Genomic DNA, 16,457 nt, shown 5'->3' on the forward strand with positions numbered 1-16,457 from the left:
GACCCTGCAACAGAAATCAGGGTCCTGGAGGGAGATGGCAAAATAGTCTGCCACACACATACATCCAAACCCATGCTCACACAGTTTCAATCAGAACCCGGGTGTCCAACTGCGCTATGGTGTACACACTGAGGCTGGTTCACCTTTTCTCAGCTAAGTGAGTGAAGGAGTGCGCGCCGCACATTCATCATTCAGAGGCTTTCGTGGGGGAACCTGCGCTCCAGTAACCCACTCGCTCCGAAACACAGTTGCTAGCCAGGCGTGGTGGTGCGCCTTTAATCCCAGTTCTCAGGAAGCAGGGGTAGAGGATTGCTGTGAGTTCAAGGCCAGCCTGGGACTACTGGAGTGAGTTCCAGGTCAGCCTGGGCTAGAGTAAGACCCTATCTCGAAAAAAACCCCTCAAAAACATAAAAAACCCCACCCCCAAAGAAAACACCATGTGGTGCAGGAGCACAGAGAAGGGGGCTAATGCCAGTCCCCCTCAATAACCAGGCACGAGCAGTCGCAACCCCGCCCCCAAACCTATTCATACCCCAGCTCAGCCTTTTATGCCAGTTAAGAGGCTTGTGTCAAACTCTGGGATTCCCAGGAGGCTGGGCTGGGAAACCACAAGCGCCCTAGGTCTACTCTGACTATCTCAGTTTTTCCCTTCCCCCAAATTCGTCCTCATCCCAGCAAAGCTTCTCGCTCCTCAGTTCTGGAGGCTCCTAGGTAAGATGCCTTGGCAGTGTATGTGTGTGGGAAGCCACCAGCAGCCGGGGTCCCCTCTCTTAGACTCCCGCCCCCCCCCCTCCCGTAGCCCGGGGCCGTTTCTGGGCACAGCCAGCAGAGGGCGCTGCGTCCCAGGCCCCGCTCGGGTCCTGCTCCTGAGACCCAAGTCCGGATTCGATTCACTCCTTTGGTTTGTCTCAGCCCTGGGAACTGTCCTAGGGACCCTCCAGCAGGGGTAGGTGGGTGTGTGGAATACGAGGGCCTGACCCAGTGGGCGAGGGACTAGCAGTCCTAGAGTCCCCCGGCAAAGACACTGAGGCTGGGCTGGGACTTGCTTGGAGGAGATCGGCCCGGGGCGTCTGGGCTGAGGACTTGGAGAGGCGGGGACGAGCTCGGCTGCCCTGCGGCCGGGACGCCTGGGTCCCGCGCGGGGGAGGGAGGTGGGCCCGCGGAGCCGCGGGACTGATGGATTCTGCGCCTCCGCATTGGACGCGTCGCTCGTCCGTTAGCACGCCGTGGCCCAATGTGCGTGCCTAGGGGGCGGGCCCTGGTGCTGATGCTGCCGTCAGTCGGTGTTGCAGGGATGCGGCGGCGGGAGCAGCCGCCCTGACTCGCGGAGCATCCTCCTCCTAGCGGCACCGCGGCGGGGCGGGCGGGGACGCCACGGGGAACGAGAGGCGCGAGGCGGCCGGTACCTCTGGCCCCGGATCTGTCATTTGCTGGATACCAGGCGGCCCCCGGGGCTCGGGTCCCCACCCTCCAGCTACTGGCGCCCTCAGAATCAGGTACGGAAGGAGGGGGGGCTGCGGCGGAGACGGGCGGGGGGTGGGAGCTGATCGGGGGAGGGGAGCGGGTCGGAGGGGGTGGGGGAGGCTGAAAGGATGGGTTGGGGGGCGGGGGCGCCAAGCTGAGAAGGTTGGCTGGGTGACAGCGAGGAGACGAAGTCGCTGGTGGCGGGGGAGGGGGGTTGAGGGGTCGGAGGCTCCCTGAGGAGGGAGCATTGGCCCTGAGCTGGGGCGAATGAAGGGGGGGGGGGCTGGGAAGGAGGGTCGTTGGGGGAAGGGATGAGAAGAGAAGGAGGGGCATCCAGAGGGTTGTGAGATGGGATCTGAAAAATGTGGGGGGGGTCCCCAGTCTTTGCTAGCCAGGGAGCTGGAAGCAGTGCTGGGCCAGAGGGGCTGTGAGCTGTTGTGGTCTGAAGGGTCTGCGGGCGAGAAACCATCCAGGAACTGGGCTTCGTGGGAGGAGAGAGGTGGCTGGATGAGTGGAGAGAAAGCGAGCCAGGGGCCAGAGGCTTGGTCTGGGGAGAACCACTGAGGACCTGGCTTTCCGGGGGGATGGGAGCCAAGGGGAGAGGAGGTTATCGGGAGGGAGCAGAAGGGAAGGTGCCAAGGTGCTTGAGGCAAAGATGGGCAGGCAATATGGGGGGCCTGAGGGAGAGGAGCGGAAGCTTGAGGGGGAAGGCTGGGGTGACAGGGAGACTGGGAAGCCAGTAGGAGGTGGCTCTGCTGGGGTGGGAACATGCTGGGGGCAGTGACAGGATTCTGGCTAGAGTGCTGCAGGGGGAGAGGAAGCTGCAGGGCCCTGGGCTTATTCTCCCACCCCAAACAGGAGGGTACGGGTGGTCCTCATGTCCCAGCCTCTTCCACCAGCCACAGGAGTGATTTGCCCTAGGTTCTTGGACTGGAGTAAAGGCCAGGAACCCTTAGTGGGCTCTTGGGGGCAAAATTGGCTCAGGAGGGTAGTTGTCTTCTTAGCTGTCACCTCCCCCTGGGTCCTGAGAGCCATTTGGGGCCTCGCAGAACTGGCGAGGTCCGGGTGGGGCTGTTTTTTGGTGCTTGGAGGTGAAGGAGTAGGCTGTCCACACCTGGAGTGATAACCACATCTGAAGGGGTGGGGCTTGGGCCTCTAGCCCTGTGGCTGCTGTGGGGCCTTCTGTGCGCTCTGGTTTTTGTGTTGCGGGTGGGTGGGGTGGGCGAGGGACCTTCCATTCATTGCTGCCTCTCCCTCTTGTCCACCTTCCCAGTGTCTGGGCGTTCCTTCAGGGGAGGGTGGACTTGGAGGGTTCTACACCCGCTGTCTTCTGCCAGAGAAGGGGAAAGAGAGAAGGGAGCAGAAAAAGAGGAGGGGAGGTCAGTTAGTCTGTTAAGGCCATGCAGTGTCCCCTGTTTTGTGGGTCTTTTCCTCCCTCAGGGTCCCCGGCTCCTGATCCCAACAATGGTTCAGGGATGCGGGCATCCAAGCATGGGGCACATCCCTCAGGGACCAGGCGAGAAGGGTCTGTGTGGGAGGTCCCTCTTCCTGCTAAGGGAAGTGTGTGCTTAGTCCCAGCTAGTCCTCAGCCGCACAGAGGTGGGCGGGACTGACCAGCAGGCAGTGGCTGCCTGAGACTTGCTCCTGGGCCTGGGTTGATTCCACATGACAGCCAACTCAGAAGAAGGGGCTGGGTTCCGGAAGAGCTGCTGGGCACTTCCCTTCACCTCCAGGCTGTCTCTTGGCAGGTCCAGCTGCTCCCTTTTGCCCACCCTTGCCAGTGACACAGACACCCTGACTCTGATCCACACGCTCAGTGGCACCCACCCAGACACACACACCTACACAGGCGCACACACCTGCGTACACAATACAACTCCCGGCAGCGTGCCACCCACCTCCCACCCGGAGAGACCGCCATCTCCCGTCTGCCTCAGAGACCTCCCCCAGGAGCCGAGCTCCTGGCACACGACACGCATATGCCCCCTACATGCTCCCAGGTCCCCTTGATGCAGCCCCGTCAGTCCTTGCTGTCAGATGCTCAACGCACAGAGTTCCTATCACTGATTACCAACTCAGGCTCACAGGCATCTTGGACTCACCTGTCTTCCTGCTATGCACACCCTCCCCTCCTTGGTGCACACACCCACCCACCCACACCTTTCCAGACACACCAGCCTTCCCTCTGGTCACATCATATGTCCCACGTGCTTGTCTGGGTTTTAAGCACTTTGCTCCAAGTCTTTGTGTGTGTGCGCACTCTCATGATACACAGTTACATGCACACATCCTTTATGGCTGGACTCGGCCCCATGCTTGTCTCTCCCTCCCTTTGTACTTTCAGTAAGCTTTCAAACCCCAGGCTCGCTTCCTCCTGACCGTGGCCATCGTCAGTCCTGTCAAGCCCAATGTCTGGCCACACCTGGCCTCCTGTGGAACCTTGAGCCCCGCCTCAGCATTCATACCCCACTGGCCCTTCACATTGTCCCTTCATTGCCAGCTCCTGCTCAGCCCCCACGGGGACTCCAGGAAGTGTGTCCTCACACACCACCCACCCTGGGGCTCCATCTGTTGGTGCAGAGCTCCTGTCCTGGTCCCTTCCGCACTGACAGGCCTGTGGACTCCCTGAGATTCATTTAATGAACTGTTGTTTTCAAAACTGTTCTTCTACCACTGCTGCCATTTAACACGGGGGAGGGGACAAAAACAAGGCCTCATGGACTCTGCTGTGCCCCTCTGAGAGCCTCAGTTGTCTCGTCTGTAAAATGGGTTTTCATACCCACCTCGTGGAGATGTCATGAGGTTTGGATGAGAGATTACAATGGCGACAATAAAAAAATAGTGGCAGCAATTGTATTTAGTGGGCATTGACTGTATATCTGGCTTTGAGCATTTTTACAGTTGATATATTTTGTCAGGTGCGTGGATTACCATCCCAGTCTGCAGTGGATATATATATATATTCTTGTATTGTATATGTGTATGTATGTGTGTGTGTGTATATATATATATATATATATATATACATATACATACATATATATATATATATATATATATATATATACATAAAAATACATATATATACTGCCCCCTTGTACACAAGAGGACTGTCAGAGGAGAGAGATCACAGAAGGTCACACTGTTCAGCAATGGTTAGCTGGGACTCAGGTTTGGTTCCATCTAACTCGTGGGGCCAAGGCCCTTCCCCACTCTGCTGGGCACTTTGTCCTTTCTAGGAAAGTGGAGAAGGAACAAATGTCCTGAAGACAGGCTAAAGTGGAATTCCAGCAGTGGTAATAATAATAAAATAATAATAAAAAAATATATATTTTTTTCTTCCCAGAGGTAGGGTTTCACTGTAGCACAGGCTGACCTGGAACTCACTCTGTAGTTCCAGGCTGGCCTCAAACTCACAGCAGACCTACCTCTGCCTCCTGAGTGCTGGGATTAAAGGCATGCTCCACCACACCTAGCAGAGAGAGAGAATGAGCCTGCCAGGGCCTCCAGCCACTGCAAAGGAACTCCAGACACATGCACCATTTTGTGCATCTTGCTTTACATGGGTACAGGGGAATTGAACCCAGGTTGTTAGGCTTTATGGGCAAGTGCCTTAACCACTGAGGCAAATCTCCAGCCCTGCAGTGAGTATTTTCATCATCATCATCACCACCTTTCCTATACACACATGCATGTGAACACACCTGCCATGGATACCTTCGTTAACATTTTCTCAGGCTTACTCACAAGGCCGCCCCTGGAAACCATCTGTCCTCTCTGCATCACTGGGGTGCACCCGCCCAGGTTAGCATTCCCCAGCTGTGCAGGGCACAGAGACGCTCCATGTGCTCATCTCTCGTACTGCCCACCCCTAAAGTTCCATGCACCTGTATTTTGGCCCTCACTCCACCGAGTCATTCCTTTGCACCTCTGTCCTCAGCCCACCTCCTGCTTCAATCCATACACTAGACAGCCTTAGCACACATACCTAGAACTGCCCAGCTGGTTCCCAGCCTCAGGTGCACAGAGATCTGCTCAAAGCATTACCACTGCTGGAATTCCACTTTAGCCTGTCTTCAGGACACTTGTTCCTTCTCCACTTTCCTAGAAAGGACAAAGTGCCCAGCAGAGTGGGGAAGGGCCTTGGCCCCACGAGTTAGATGGAACCAAACCTGAGTCCCAGCTAACCATTGCTGAACAGTGTGACCTTCTGTGATCTCTCTCCTCTGATAGTCCTCTTGTGTACAAGGGGGCAGTGCTAATCCCTACTTCACTTTACAAGAGAGTTCCCTTGTAAGGCCCTGGTGAGGATCAAAGAAAATCCCAGACACATGTAGCTTTTGAAACTGTAAAAGGCTGAGGTGAGGAGTTCTAGAAGTAGTTACTAACACAACACACACACTCTTTTCACACTTTAGTCTCTGGTAGGCTCTGCACTATTCACACATATTCTAATGCTGAAAACACTCTAAATTTTTAAAATATTATTTATTAGAGACAGAGAGAGGGAAAGAGAGAGAGAGGGAGCGAGAAAGAGAGAGAATGGTCACACCAGGGCCTCCAGCCATTGCAAACAAACTCTAGACGCATGTTCCACCTTGTGCATCTGGCTTACATGGGACTTGGAGAATCGAACCTGGGTCCTTAGGCTTCAAAGGCAAGTGCCTTAACCGCTAAACCATCTTTCCAGCCCTCTTTAACTTTTTAAAAAATTATTTCATTTATGAGAGAGAGAGAGAGAAGGGAAAGAACGAAAGAATATGGCTGTGACAGGGCCTCCAGTTACTGCAAATGAACTCCAGATGCATGAGCCACCTTGTGCATCTGGCTTACATGGGTACTGGGGAATTGAACCTGGGTCCTTAGACTTTGCAGTCAAGCACCTTAACCACTAAGCATCTTTCCAGCCCCCTGAAAACTCTTTTTAAAAATATTTTAATTATTTATTTATTTGAGAGAGAAAGAGAGAGAGAGAGAGAGAACACTCCAGGAGCTCCAGCCACTGCAAGCAAACTCCAGATGCATGCACCCCTTTGTGCATGTGGCTTATGTGGGTCCTGGAGAATTGGACCGGGATCCTTAGGCTTCGCAGGCAAATGCCTTAACCACTAAGCCATCTCTCCACCCCCCTAAAAACACCTTTATTATCTCCATTTTACACATAAGGAAATGGTAGCACAGAGAAGCTAAGTAACTTGTCAAAGGTCACACAAGTAGATGGAATTAAAGCTGACAGTGGAAGCTGGGCTCTGGAACCAGTGCCTCTAACCACTGCACTCTCGACTTTGGCCTGCTGCTGAGGCTGTAGCCTGATGTTTCTCTGCTGAGTCCTTCTTTGTCCCTGATAGGTCATCAGAGTTGGGAAAGAGAGCAAGAAGGGAGGTGGGAACTGTTTGCAGCCTGCTAGTCCTGCCTGGAGTTTCAGTGTGGAGAGAGTGTCCTCAGGAAAGACTCTGAACCTAAAGGGGCCTCAGGGGCCAAACAGTCGGATGTCTCCTCCTTATGACTCAAGAGGCCTCCTCCAGTGTCTCTAGGCAGCAGTCATCAGGCCTCAGTTTGCACACCTCCACAGAAAGAGAATTCACGCTGCCCCCTTCCCGCCCCTCCCCGCAGCCTACTCCATTTCTCCTGGTTTGGACTGTTAGCAAGTTTCTCTATAGCTCTAGCCAAATTCAACCCCCAATAGCATGCATTTCTCCCACCTGTCCGCGGGCTGCCTTCTGGGGCCACCAGAATGTGTGTAAACCCAGCTCTTCCTCCGTGGTGCCCGGGGGAGGCCCCTGCTGTCTAACTCACAGCTGGCATGAGGAGAGCCAGAGTGAGGCTGGCATTCCTATGGCTAGAGGTGTGCTTGTGCGTGTGTGGGAGGGGTAGTGGGGGGAGTGGCTAGCCATAGAGCCTGCTGAATGGATGCTGGCCAGGGCCTCTGCCTAAGTGGGCCAGAATTGTCATCTGTTTGCCTAGTTGGTACTGGGGACGGGGGCTGAAGCCTTTGGCAGGAAAGCCTAGGTCTGCATAAGTGGGTCTAGTGGGAATCTCTAGGATGGAAGGCTGGTGACTTTCATTATGGTCTTGTTTTTGTGTGAAGTCTGGCCAGTCTCTGGCCCTTCCTGAGAGTCAGTTTCCATCGTAGGGAGAAGTGAGAGTTATGAACCCTATGGACATCGTTATTCTTGGGGTAGGCTCATTCTCTGTTCCCTATGAAGGGCAGAATAGAGAAGGGTGGGCTTGGAACCTTAGACACTTCCCAGGGGCCAGTAGGCCCCTTGCCTCTGTGCCAGAGAATCAATGCTTCTAAGCTCAGCTGTTTGTCTGTAAGCCTGGGTGACAAAACTGTTGCTTAGGACCCAGGAGAGAAATCAGATGATGTCCGTGAGGGTCCAGCCTGGCACCTCTGCAGTGTGGGGAGCCCAGGAGCTTCAGCTCACATGCTATGGCGGCATAGGCCTGGCTGTGAGAAGATGAGGGGGAGCTTGTGTGGCTCAGGAGGGCTCAGAAATGTTACCAGACGAGGGTGGAGTGGGAGATTAGAGGAGGCCCTGAAGACTGCCAAGACACCCACCTACCCTCAGCTCCTCCTGCACAACACTACTTGCCCAACACTACTTGTAGGCAGGGGCACCAGGGAGCTGACTGGGCACTGAGTGTGGGATAACCGTGGGAGAGGTCAGATCCTCAGAGGAGCAATGGCTCACAGCCAGCAGGGACTGGCAGTGTCTACTGCAATGACGTCTGTGAGGAGGCAGGGAACCCTGGGGACTACTCTTGCTAGTGTCCATGCAATGGCAGTGGGCATTAGATAAGCGTGGGTCTTGGAGGACATTGCCTGGATACTGGCTGAGTGCAAAGCCCAGACAATGTCCCAGACACCCTTACCTTGACAGAATTAGGCCCACAAGGAGTAGGAGATCTCTGGTGCCTAGACTGCTGCTGAAGGCCTGAGGAAGTCTGGCACATGCTAGGCCAGTAGGAATCTCTGTATGCTAAGACCAGGGTGGGTTGGGGGGGGGAGGGGGCAAGCAGAAGCCTGATCCTGGGGTGGGAGAGGCTGCAAGGGAGTGGCCAAAAGAGCAGCAGGTGTTCTGAGCACTGCAGGATGAGCGGGGGGGGGGGGGGGGGGGGGGGGGGGGGTTGGGAAGGACCCAGGTGTCTGTCTAGCTCTCCTGGGGCTGTTTCTGCCTGCTCTCAAGCCTGAAGCCGCCCCATAGGTCCCTGGAGAGAGGGCTCCCGGTGAGCTGGGGCCGCATTCTGCTCAGCCCCTTGGCCCTAGTACTGAGCCAGGCGGCCTGTGCTGCAGATCTGTGGGCAGTGGGGAGAGTGAGCAATGAGCCCAGAGGGGCCTCTGGCTAGACCCTAACCTCACTCTTCCCCAGCCTCTGCCCCTATAGCTGCCTGCTCCCAGCCATCCCCCACCCCCCCTCCACACTCAGCCCAGTTGGAGTTTTCCCCTTTAGGAGTCTTACTCATTCTGTGCCCTGTCCCGCACACAGACAATCTGTTTCTGCCTCTCAGAACTCAGGGCTCTGTCTTCCAGCCCCTAGAGTCTGCCTCACCAATCTTTCTTCTACCAGTCCTATTCCAACTTCCTGAGAGGACAGACAGAGAACGGGTCCCCAGGCTTTCTCACGCAAACTCCACTGCTGTCTCCCTAGTGGGCGGGGCACATGAATATGACAGGGGATGGGGCACAGGAAGGGAACCCCCTCCCCCAAGCTGCTGCTGCTGCTGCTGAGTGGACAGTAGCACATAGTTCTGTTTTCTCTGCCAGTGGAAATCAATAGCTAATTAATTCCCTCCCCCAAATAGTGTCTGGATGTGGGGGCCTGGAGAAAGACAGACGAGCGAGGCTAGGCCAGACATAGACTGAGACCCTAGCAGAGGATGGGGGTGGGGAAGGAGAGGAGGATGGTCACTTGTCTGGCCACCAGGACTGGGCCTTTGCTTTTCCTGTCCCCAAGTCTCAGGATCCCCCCCCCTTACCCTGGGCTGGGGGTGCGGGCGTCAATCAGGCTGGGAGCAGGTGCTGCATTTAATTTGATTGGCTAATTAGTCCGTGCATGCTAATTATCTCCATTACCCAATGAGAAGAGGCAGCGGATCGCTATATATAACCAACAGCGTTTGCAGGGAATGGGGGCTGCAGGCCTGGATCTTCTCTCCCCTGACCAGGAAGTGGCAGCTCTTGGAGGGATGTTTGTACAAACCCTTGAATCCCCCATTGGGAGGGCAATAGTCAGGAGCCGAGAAAGGGGGACTGGGCTTTGTGCTTGTGTTGGAGACGTCTTCCCGGACACTCTTCACAGCCCTCTCTGCACGTCTGCGCGTGGGCCGCCCCAACCACCCTACTCTATTACTCTAGGCTCAGCCCCTCACTATCTCACTGCAGTTCTTTCTTTTGTTTTTTGTTTTTTTTTTTTCTTCTTTATTCGAGGTAGAGTCTCACTCTGGCCCAGGCTGACCTGGAATTCACTATGTAGTCTCAGGCTGGCCTCGAACTCACAGTGATCCTATCTCAGCCTCCTGAGTGCTGGGATTAAAGGTGTGCGCCACCACATCTGGCTCTTCCTTCTTCTTCTTAGGCAGGGTGTCACTCTATCCCAGGCTGACTTGGGATTCACCCTCTGGTCCAGGCTGGCCTCAAACTTATGGCACTCTTATCTCAGCCTCCTGAGTGTTTGGACTAAAGGTATGAGCCACCGTGCCCCAATTCTCACTATGGTTCTTTTATTGTTATTTTTTGTTTTTTGAGGTAGGGTCTCACTAACCCAGGCTGACCTGGAATTTATTATGTAGTCTCAGGGTGGCCTTGAACTCAGCAATCCTCCAATCTCTGTCTCCTGAGTGCTGGAATTAAAGGGGTGCACCACCACGTCTGGTACCATGGTTCTTTAGGGAGGCCCTAGGTTCCTCTTTTCATACCTCAGCTTCCTCCCATGCAACTTTCGGGCTCTCTCCTACCTCTGCTTCTTTGTCCCCCCGCCCCACACCTCAAACCACCTTTCTCCTCTTTGAGCTTCCAGCTCCCTGAGCTGCACTTGTAGCTGTCCTGTTCTTTTGCCTGCCTCATGGACATGCTGCAGTTGGACAGACTTGGATCTGAGGTCCAGTTTGCTCTTGACTGGCTGCATGACCTTGGGCAAATTCCCAGGCTTCTTTACCTGGGTTTCCCCAAGGGTTAATGGGAATAATGGGACTTCTCAGAGTGAGTAAGTAAAGTGACATTTGTAAAAATGCCAAAGCCTTGACAAATGCTATTTGAATTTGCAATTTAATTTTCTCAATCTTCTTTCTTTTCTTCCCACCAGCCCCCCTTTCCCCTCTGTTGTTCCTCCATGACCACTACTTTTCACATGGTTCTCTGCCCCCAGCACACCTGACTCTGTCTCCTAAATTCTGGCCCCTCCCTACTTCTCTCCCAGGCTTCTCACCTCCTTCTCTCCCTCCTTCCCTCCCCAAAATAAAATCAATGCAATATTCAGGAGGGTTGTTGGATATAAATAATTACGACTCTGGAGTTTAACGAGATGCAAATTCCCCTCCCTGTCGTGGGGTATAAATTGCTCTCTGACAGCCCGTTACAAGGGTAATCATTTCAGAAAGGCAATTTTATGCAAATGAGCCTGTCTGCCTCCTGGAAGTTCCTCCCCCTTGCCCTTGGTGGGGGGGGGGTGCAGGAAAGCACTGAGTGATGAAGAGAACTCAGGTACTGGGTCCCTAGGTGGAGGACCCAGAGCTGGAGGTTGACGATGACACACACTGAGCTTCACAAGCACCTGGGCTGATAAGCAGTGGAGTTGGGGGGTCCAGGGAGGGGTGGGTGTAGTTTAGAGGAAATTGGAGGCATGGAATTGGATACCTATGGCCACAACTGGCTTCTCTCCCTTGCCCCTTTCCCCGCCTGGCAACTCTGTGATACCATTGACGAATTGGCATTTAATTAATCTCAATGAATTATTTAGCAACTTCATTATCCAGCATCAAGAGTTGATGAAAAAGAGTGATCCCTGGCTGGAAGTGCGAGCAAGGCCCCCGAGGTCGGGAGGCTCAGAGAAGAAGCTGAGGTTAGCAGCTGGTGGAGTGACAAGGAACTGGCCTTGGTCCTGACCTCTCGGTCTTCTGAGAGGGTTAGAATTAGGGCTGTGCCTTTGGATTCCTACTGTACTCCATGGGTGTCACCTTCCCAGCCGTCACCTCCCCACCGCCCACATTTCAAACCAATAATGCCCATAGTAAGTGCTATCTGTCCCCAAGTGTTAGCCTCCTGGTACTTTCGTCCGTGATGACGTCTCTTTTCGTGGAGAGTCTGCAGGTCAAGACCAGCTCCTAAAGGAAGCTGTCTATGGTAGCACCCAACACCCAGCACATACCTCCCAACATTTGGGAGGAGGAGGAGGAGGAAGGAGGATCTTAGGAGATCAAGGCTATCCTTGGCTACACAGGTAGTTCGAGTCCAGTCTGGACTTCACCCTTGCCTTAAAAAAAAAGTCCTTTAGGGAAACAGGTGGTTATCTAGTTTGTGGGTTAAACTAGACACCAACAAGCACCCATTCCTACAAGCCCCTTATTAAACTTTTCCTCTCTCTTTCCTCGCAGGCGTCCCTCCTCCATCTTCCATCCCAGCCCGCCGCGGGGGAGGGTCTCCGTCGCCGCGGCTTCCGCAGCCCAGGGGAAGTCAGCACCCGGGCCTTTGAGCGCCTCGCCCCGCGGCCGGGCCCATGGCACTGTGAGGCGGCGAGGGAGCCCCGCTCCGTGCGGGGAGGGGGTGCGCCCGGCCCCCCTTTCTCCCCGCCCCATGCGCCCGCGGCTCTGAAGCCCGAGCGGGGCCGGGGGCCGGGCGGCGCCGGGGCCGCCGGAGGAGGCATGGAGCCCGGGAGCCGGTGGCGACCGCCACCCCAGCTGCGGTCACTGCTGCTGCTGCTGCTGCCGTTGGCGCTGGCGATGGGCGCGGGCGGCCTGGAGTTCGGCGGCGGCCCGGGGCAGTGGGCTCGTTACGCGCGCTGGGCGGGCGCGGCGAGCAGCGGCGAGCTCAGCTTCAGCGTGCGCACCAACGCCACGCGCGCGCTGCTGCTCTACCTGGACGACGGCGGCGACTGCGACTTTCTGGAGCTGCTGCTGGTGGACGGGCGCCTGCGGCTGCGCTTCACGCTGTCGTGCGCCGAGCCGGCCACGCTGCAGCTGGACACGCCAGTGGCCGACGACCGCTGGCACATGGTGCTGTTGACCCGCGATGCGCGTCGCACGGCCTTGGCGGTGGACGGCGAGGCCCGGGCCGCCGAGGTGCGCTCCAAGAGGCGCGAGATGCAGGTGGCCAGCGACCTGTTCGTGGGCGGCATCCCGCCCGACGTACGCCTCTCGGCGCTCACGCTCAGCACCGTCAAGTACGAGCCGCCCTTCCGCGGCCTCCTGGCCAACCTGAAGCTGGGCGAGCGACCCCCGGCGCTGCTGGGCAGCCAAGGCCTGCGCGGCGCCGCGGCCGATCCTCTGTGCGCGCCCTCGCGCAACCCCTGCGCCAACGGCGGCCTCTGCACCGTGCTGGCCCCCGGCGAGGTGGGCTGCGACTGCAGCCACACGGGCTTCGGCGGCAAGTTCTGCAGCGAAGGTGAGTCCTCCTCCCCGGCCCTCCCCCCATCCCCCGGGGTGCAGCCGCTCAGCTCCGGGCCGCAGCACCGAGGGGTTAGGTGTCCCCGGGGCAGCTTGGGCTAGGTGGGTGAGGTGCCAGAGAGAGCCAGTTCGGGTCCCCGCGGGGGCGAGGTCCTTGGGAGGGCCGTGCGTGCCGGAAGGTCTTCAGAGCGCGGGTGCAGATAACCCAGGGGGTGGGCGTGGCAGTGTGAGTCCTTGGATGACCTGTGGACGGCTAACCTGCATGGTCAGGTGCTGAAGGGACTCCCGGGTGGGCAGGCTCTGTGGGGCACTGAGTGGCCTGGGAAGCCTAATGTGTGTGTGTGGGGGGGGCGGGGGTCTGCGTAGGCGGGGCCTATGAGAGGCAGTGGGCGGGGTCTTGTGGGTGGGACTGTGGGGCCTTTATGGGGGGCTTGTTCTGGAAGGGTTGTAAGAGAGACCTGTGGGGTGAGCTTTTGAGGGGCAGGGCCTGCGAGCGAGTGGCCAGGGCCAGTAGGGCGGCACTTAGGTGGGCGGTGCTCCAGCCAGGGTCTGTGAAGGTCGCTGAAGGGCGGACCTGGGAGGCCTGGACAGAAACCACACTGGAAGGCTTAGGCGAGAGGGCGGGTGAGGGAGAGTGGGCACTGCGACGCTGTGGCCACACTGGCCAAGAGGGTGGGAACCGAGTGTATTTTTTCTGCCGCACAAATCTCCAGAGCCCCTTTCTCGAGGGAAGGAGAATGTAGTCAAGGGTGGCTAGGAGTGACCATTTTGGACAGGGACCCTGGATGGTAGGGGGAGCTTTCTGTTTCAAACCCTCGAGCCCTTGGGGGGGTGGGATGGAAATTCCTGGACAAGGGTTGATAAGACGTTGGAACCTGGGATGGAATATGGAATGGGGACTTGGAAAGAATATGTGTGTGTGTTGGGGGACAGGGGGCTCTGTCAGAACCCAGGTTGGAAGAGGAATGTGGCTGGCTGAGACCCTTGAGGTGCAGGAATCCTGGCTTGGGTTGAGCTGGGCTAGGCTGTGCTACAGGATGAAGGAAGGAGGCGCTTCCCGGAGCCTCTTTTGATTTGGTCTGGCTGGGTGATCAGGGACATGTTTCCTCTCATCTGTTTAGGAGTGGCAGCTCTTTGCCCAGCAGGTGTGTGCAGTCAGTCAAACTTGCTTTTCCGTCTCCTAGTGCCTGTGGAAGCTGGGTTGCTTTGCAGTTGTGTGTGTGTGTGTGTGTACCTTCTAAGAGGCAGTCTTTTTGTTTGTTTGTTTGTTTGTTTTTGAGGTTCTTGCTGAAGCCCAGGCTGACCTCAAATTCACGACAATCCTCCTACCTCTGCCTCCCAAGTGCTGGGATTAAAGGTGTGCACCACCACGCCCGGCTTCAGAGTCTTTTGTGTGTGTAGGGGGGGCTGGTGCATGTAGGCAGCCGTGGGAGAAGTCAGCTCTGCAGGTGTGACCCTGAATGTGAGGTGTCTTTTTGGACAGTAATTTGTGTATTTGTAGTCGTAGCAGATGAGTACTTAGGGAAGGAGCTGGGTGTGGTGGTACACACATGAACTCACAGCACTTGGGAGGTGGAGGCTGGAGGCTCAGGACTCCAAGGTCGTCCTCAGCTATATAAACCCAACCTAGGCTACAAAACACTTTCTTCCAAAACCAAACCAAACCCACAAAAAGCAAACAGACAAACAAGTAACATAAGGAAGGGTTTTGGATTGTTTGGGTGGGGTTGTTTATATGAGGTTCTGGGACACGTCTTCAGGAACGGTGTGTATATTAAGTTAATCTGACACCTTCTCACCTTTTCTCAAAGGAGCTCAGGTGCTCTCTAAACTGTGAAATTGTGTGTCTTGTGTGCGGAGACCTGCCAGACTGCCAGTGTGTATTTTATGTGTGAATGAATCTGCTGGAATAGAAGTACTTTTGATAGCAGACCAGTGCCGAGTGGAGTGCCTAGTACACAGCTGTAAGAGTACGCGCTCATGTGTAGGTACATGCATGTCTATTTTTTTTTTTTTTTTTTTGGTTTTTCGAGGTAGGGTCTCACCCTAGCCCAGGCTGACCTGGAATTCACTGTGGAGTCTCAGGGTGGCCTCGAACTCATGGAGATCCTCCTACCTCTGCCTCCCGAGTGCTGGGATTAAAGGCGTGTGCCACCACGGCTGGCTACACGTCTATTTTTTTTTCAATTTTTTTATTAACAACTTCCATGATTATTAAAAAAATCCCATGGTAATACCCTCCTTCCTCCCACTTTCCCCTTTGAAACTCCACTCTCCATCATCTCCCCTCCCCGTCTCAATCAGTGTCTCTTTTATTTTGATGTCACGATCTTTTCCTCCTATTATGATGGTCTTGCATACACATGTATTTTGAACGTGAGATCTCATTAAGACATCTGAAACTTATGAAGAATTTCCCAGGACCTTGGCTTTCGTCTCTAGTGCCTAGTACTCCTCCCTACAAAGCCTTCCTAAGAAAATAGGGTGAGCTCGCTTCCTAATTCTGTAGAAGGGAAATTTGAGCTTTGGAGAGGTTACAGTAATTGACACATGGTCCCACTGGGGCTGAATTGGGCCTGGGTATATGAGAAATGGTCGGTCCATTCTCTGAAAGCATTCATCGTCTAGAGGCTTCCAGGGAACCTAATAAGGAGTGTGCTTCTGAGTGCAGGTTGTGTGGTTGTGTCTAATATGTGGTTAAGTATTTGTATGTGAGAGGGATGGCCGTGCTGGATGTGAATCTGATGAATGTTTGTGACGGCTGTGTTGGAGCTGGGAGAGATGGCTGTGTGTGTGTGTGTGTCTGGCCCATTGTGTGTTCATGCCTGTGTGTGTGTGTGGGGAGGGGTCAAGATAGCTGGCAGGGACAGGGGTCTCCCTGTGTGACCTCTTGAGAGAGGAGTGCTTTGTCTGTGAAAAAGGGCAGGTTGTGTCTTTATTCATCTCTGAACTTTGTGCCTAAATATACCAGGTACTAAGTGGGTGTTTGATAAAGATTTATGGAATGGACAAAGACATATTAATAAATATTTGAGAGGACAAAGGCTTGAGGTAAGGCCACATATGCACGCACAAATAGGCATGTGCATGTTTTCAGATCTGTTGTGGGTGACCGTGGTGGTTGAAGAGATGGATTGCAACTGGAGATGAGGGGCACAGTAGCAACCCCACAGATGCCTCTTCTACCTCCCAATGGCCTCCCGCCTCATTTCTTCTCCTTACATTTATTCCATGTTCTCTAGGCAGCATTTGAAATATGTAGTGTTTATTCAGTTCTTTGTTTTTTTTTTTTAATTTTTATTTATTTATTTATTTGAGAGCGACAGACACAGAGAGAAAGACAGATAGAGGGAGAGAGAGAATGGGCGCGCCAGGGCTTCCAGCCTCTGCAA

General features: G+C 55.0%; 1 protein-coding gene across 1 annotated transcript in view; it reads left to right on the forward strand.

Annotated features, from left to right (window-relative positions):
- The first annotated feature begins 12,324 nt into the window (after positions 1–12,324).
- The window catches only part of Nrxn2 (neurexin 2), a 122,546-nt gene continuing 118,413 nt past the window's right edge, over positions 12,325–16,457 (forward strand). The window contains 1 exon segment of the mRNA XM_004656616.2: positions 12,325–13,063. Coding sequence (XP_004656673.1) covers positions 12,325–13,063 — 739 coding nt within the window.

This window comes from Jaculus jaculus, chromosome 1 (genome assembly GCF_020740685.1).
Source record: "Jaculus jaculus isolate mJacJac1 chromosome 1, mJacJac1.mat.Y.cur, whole genome shotgun sequence".
Lineage (NCBI taxonomy): Eukaryota > Metazoa > Chordata > Mammalia > Rodentia > Dipodidae > Jaculus > Jaculus jaculus.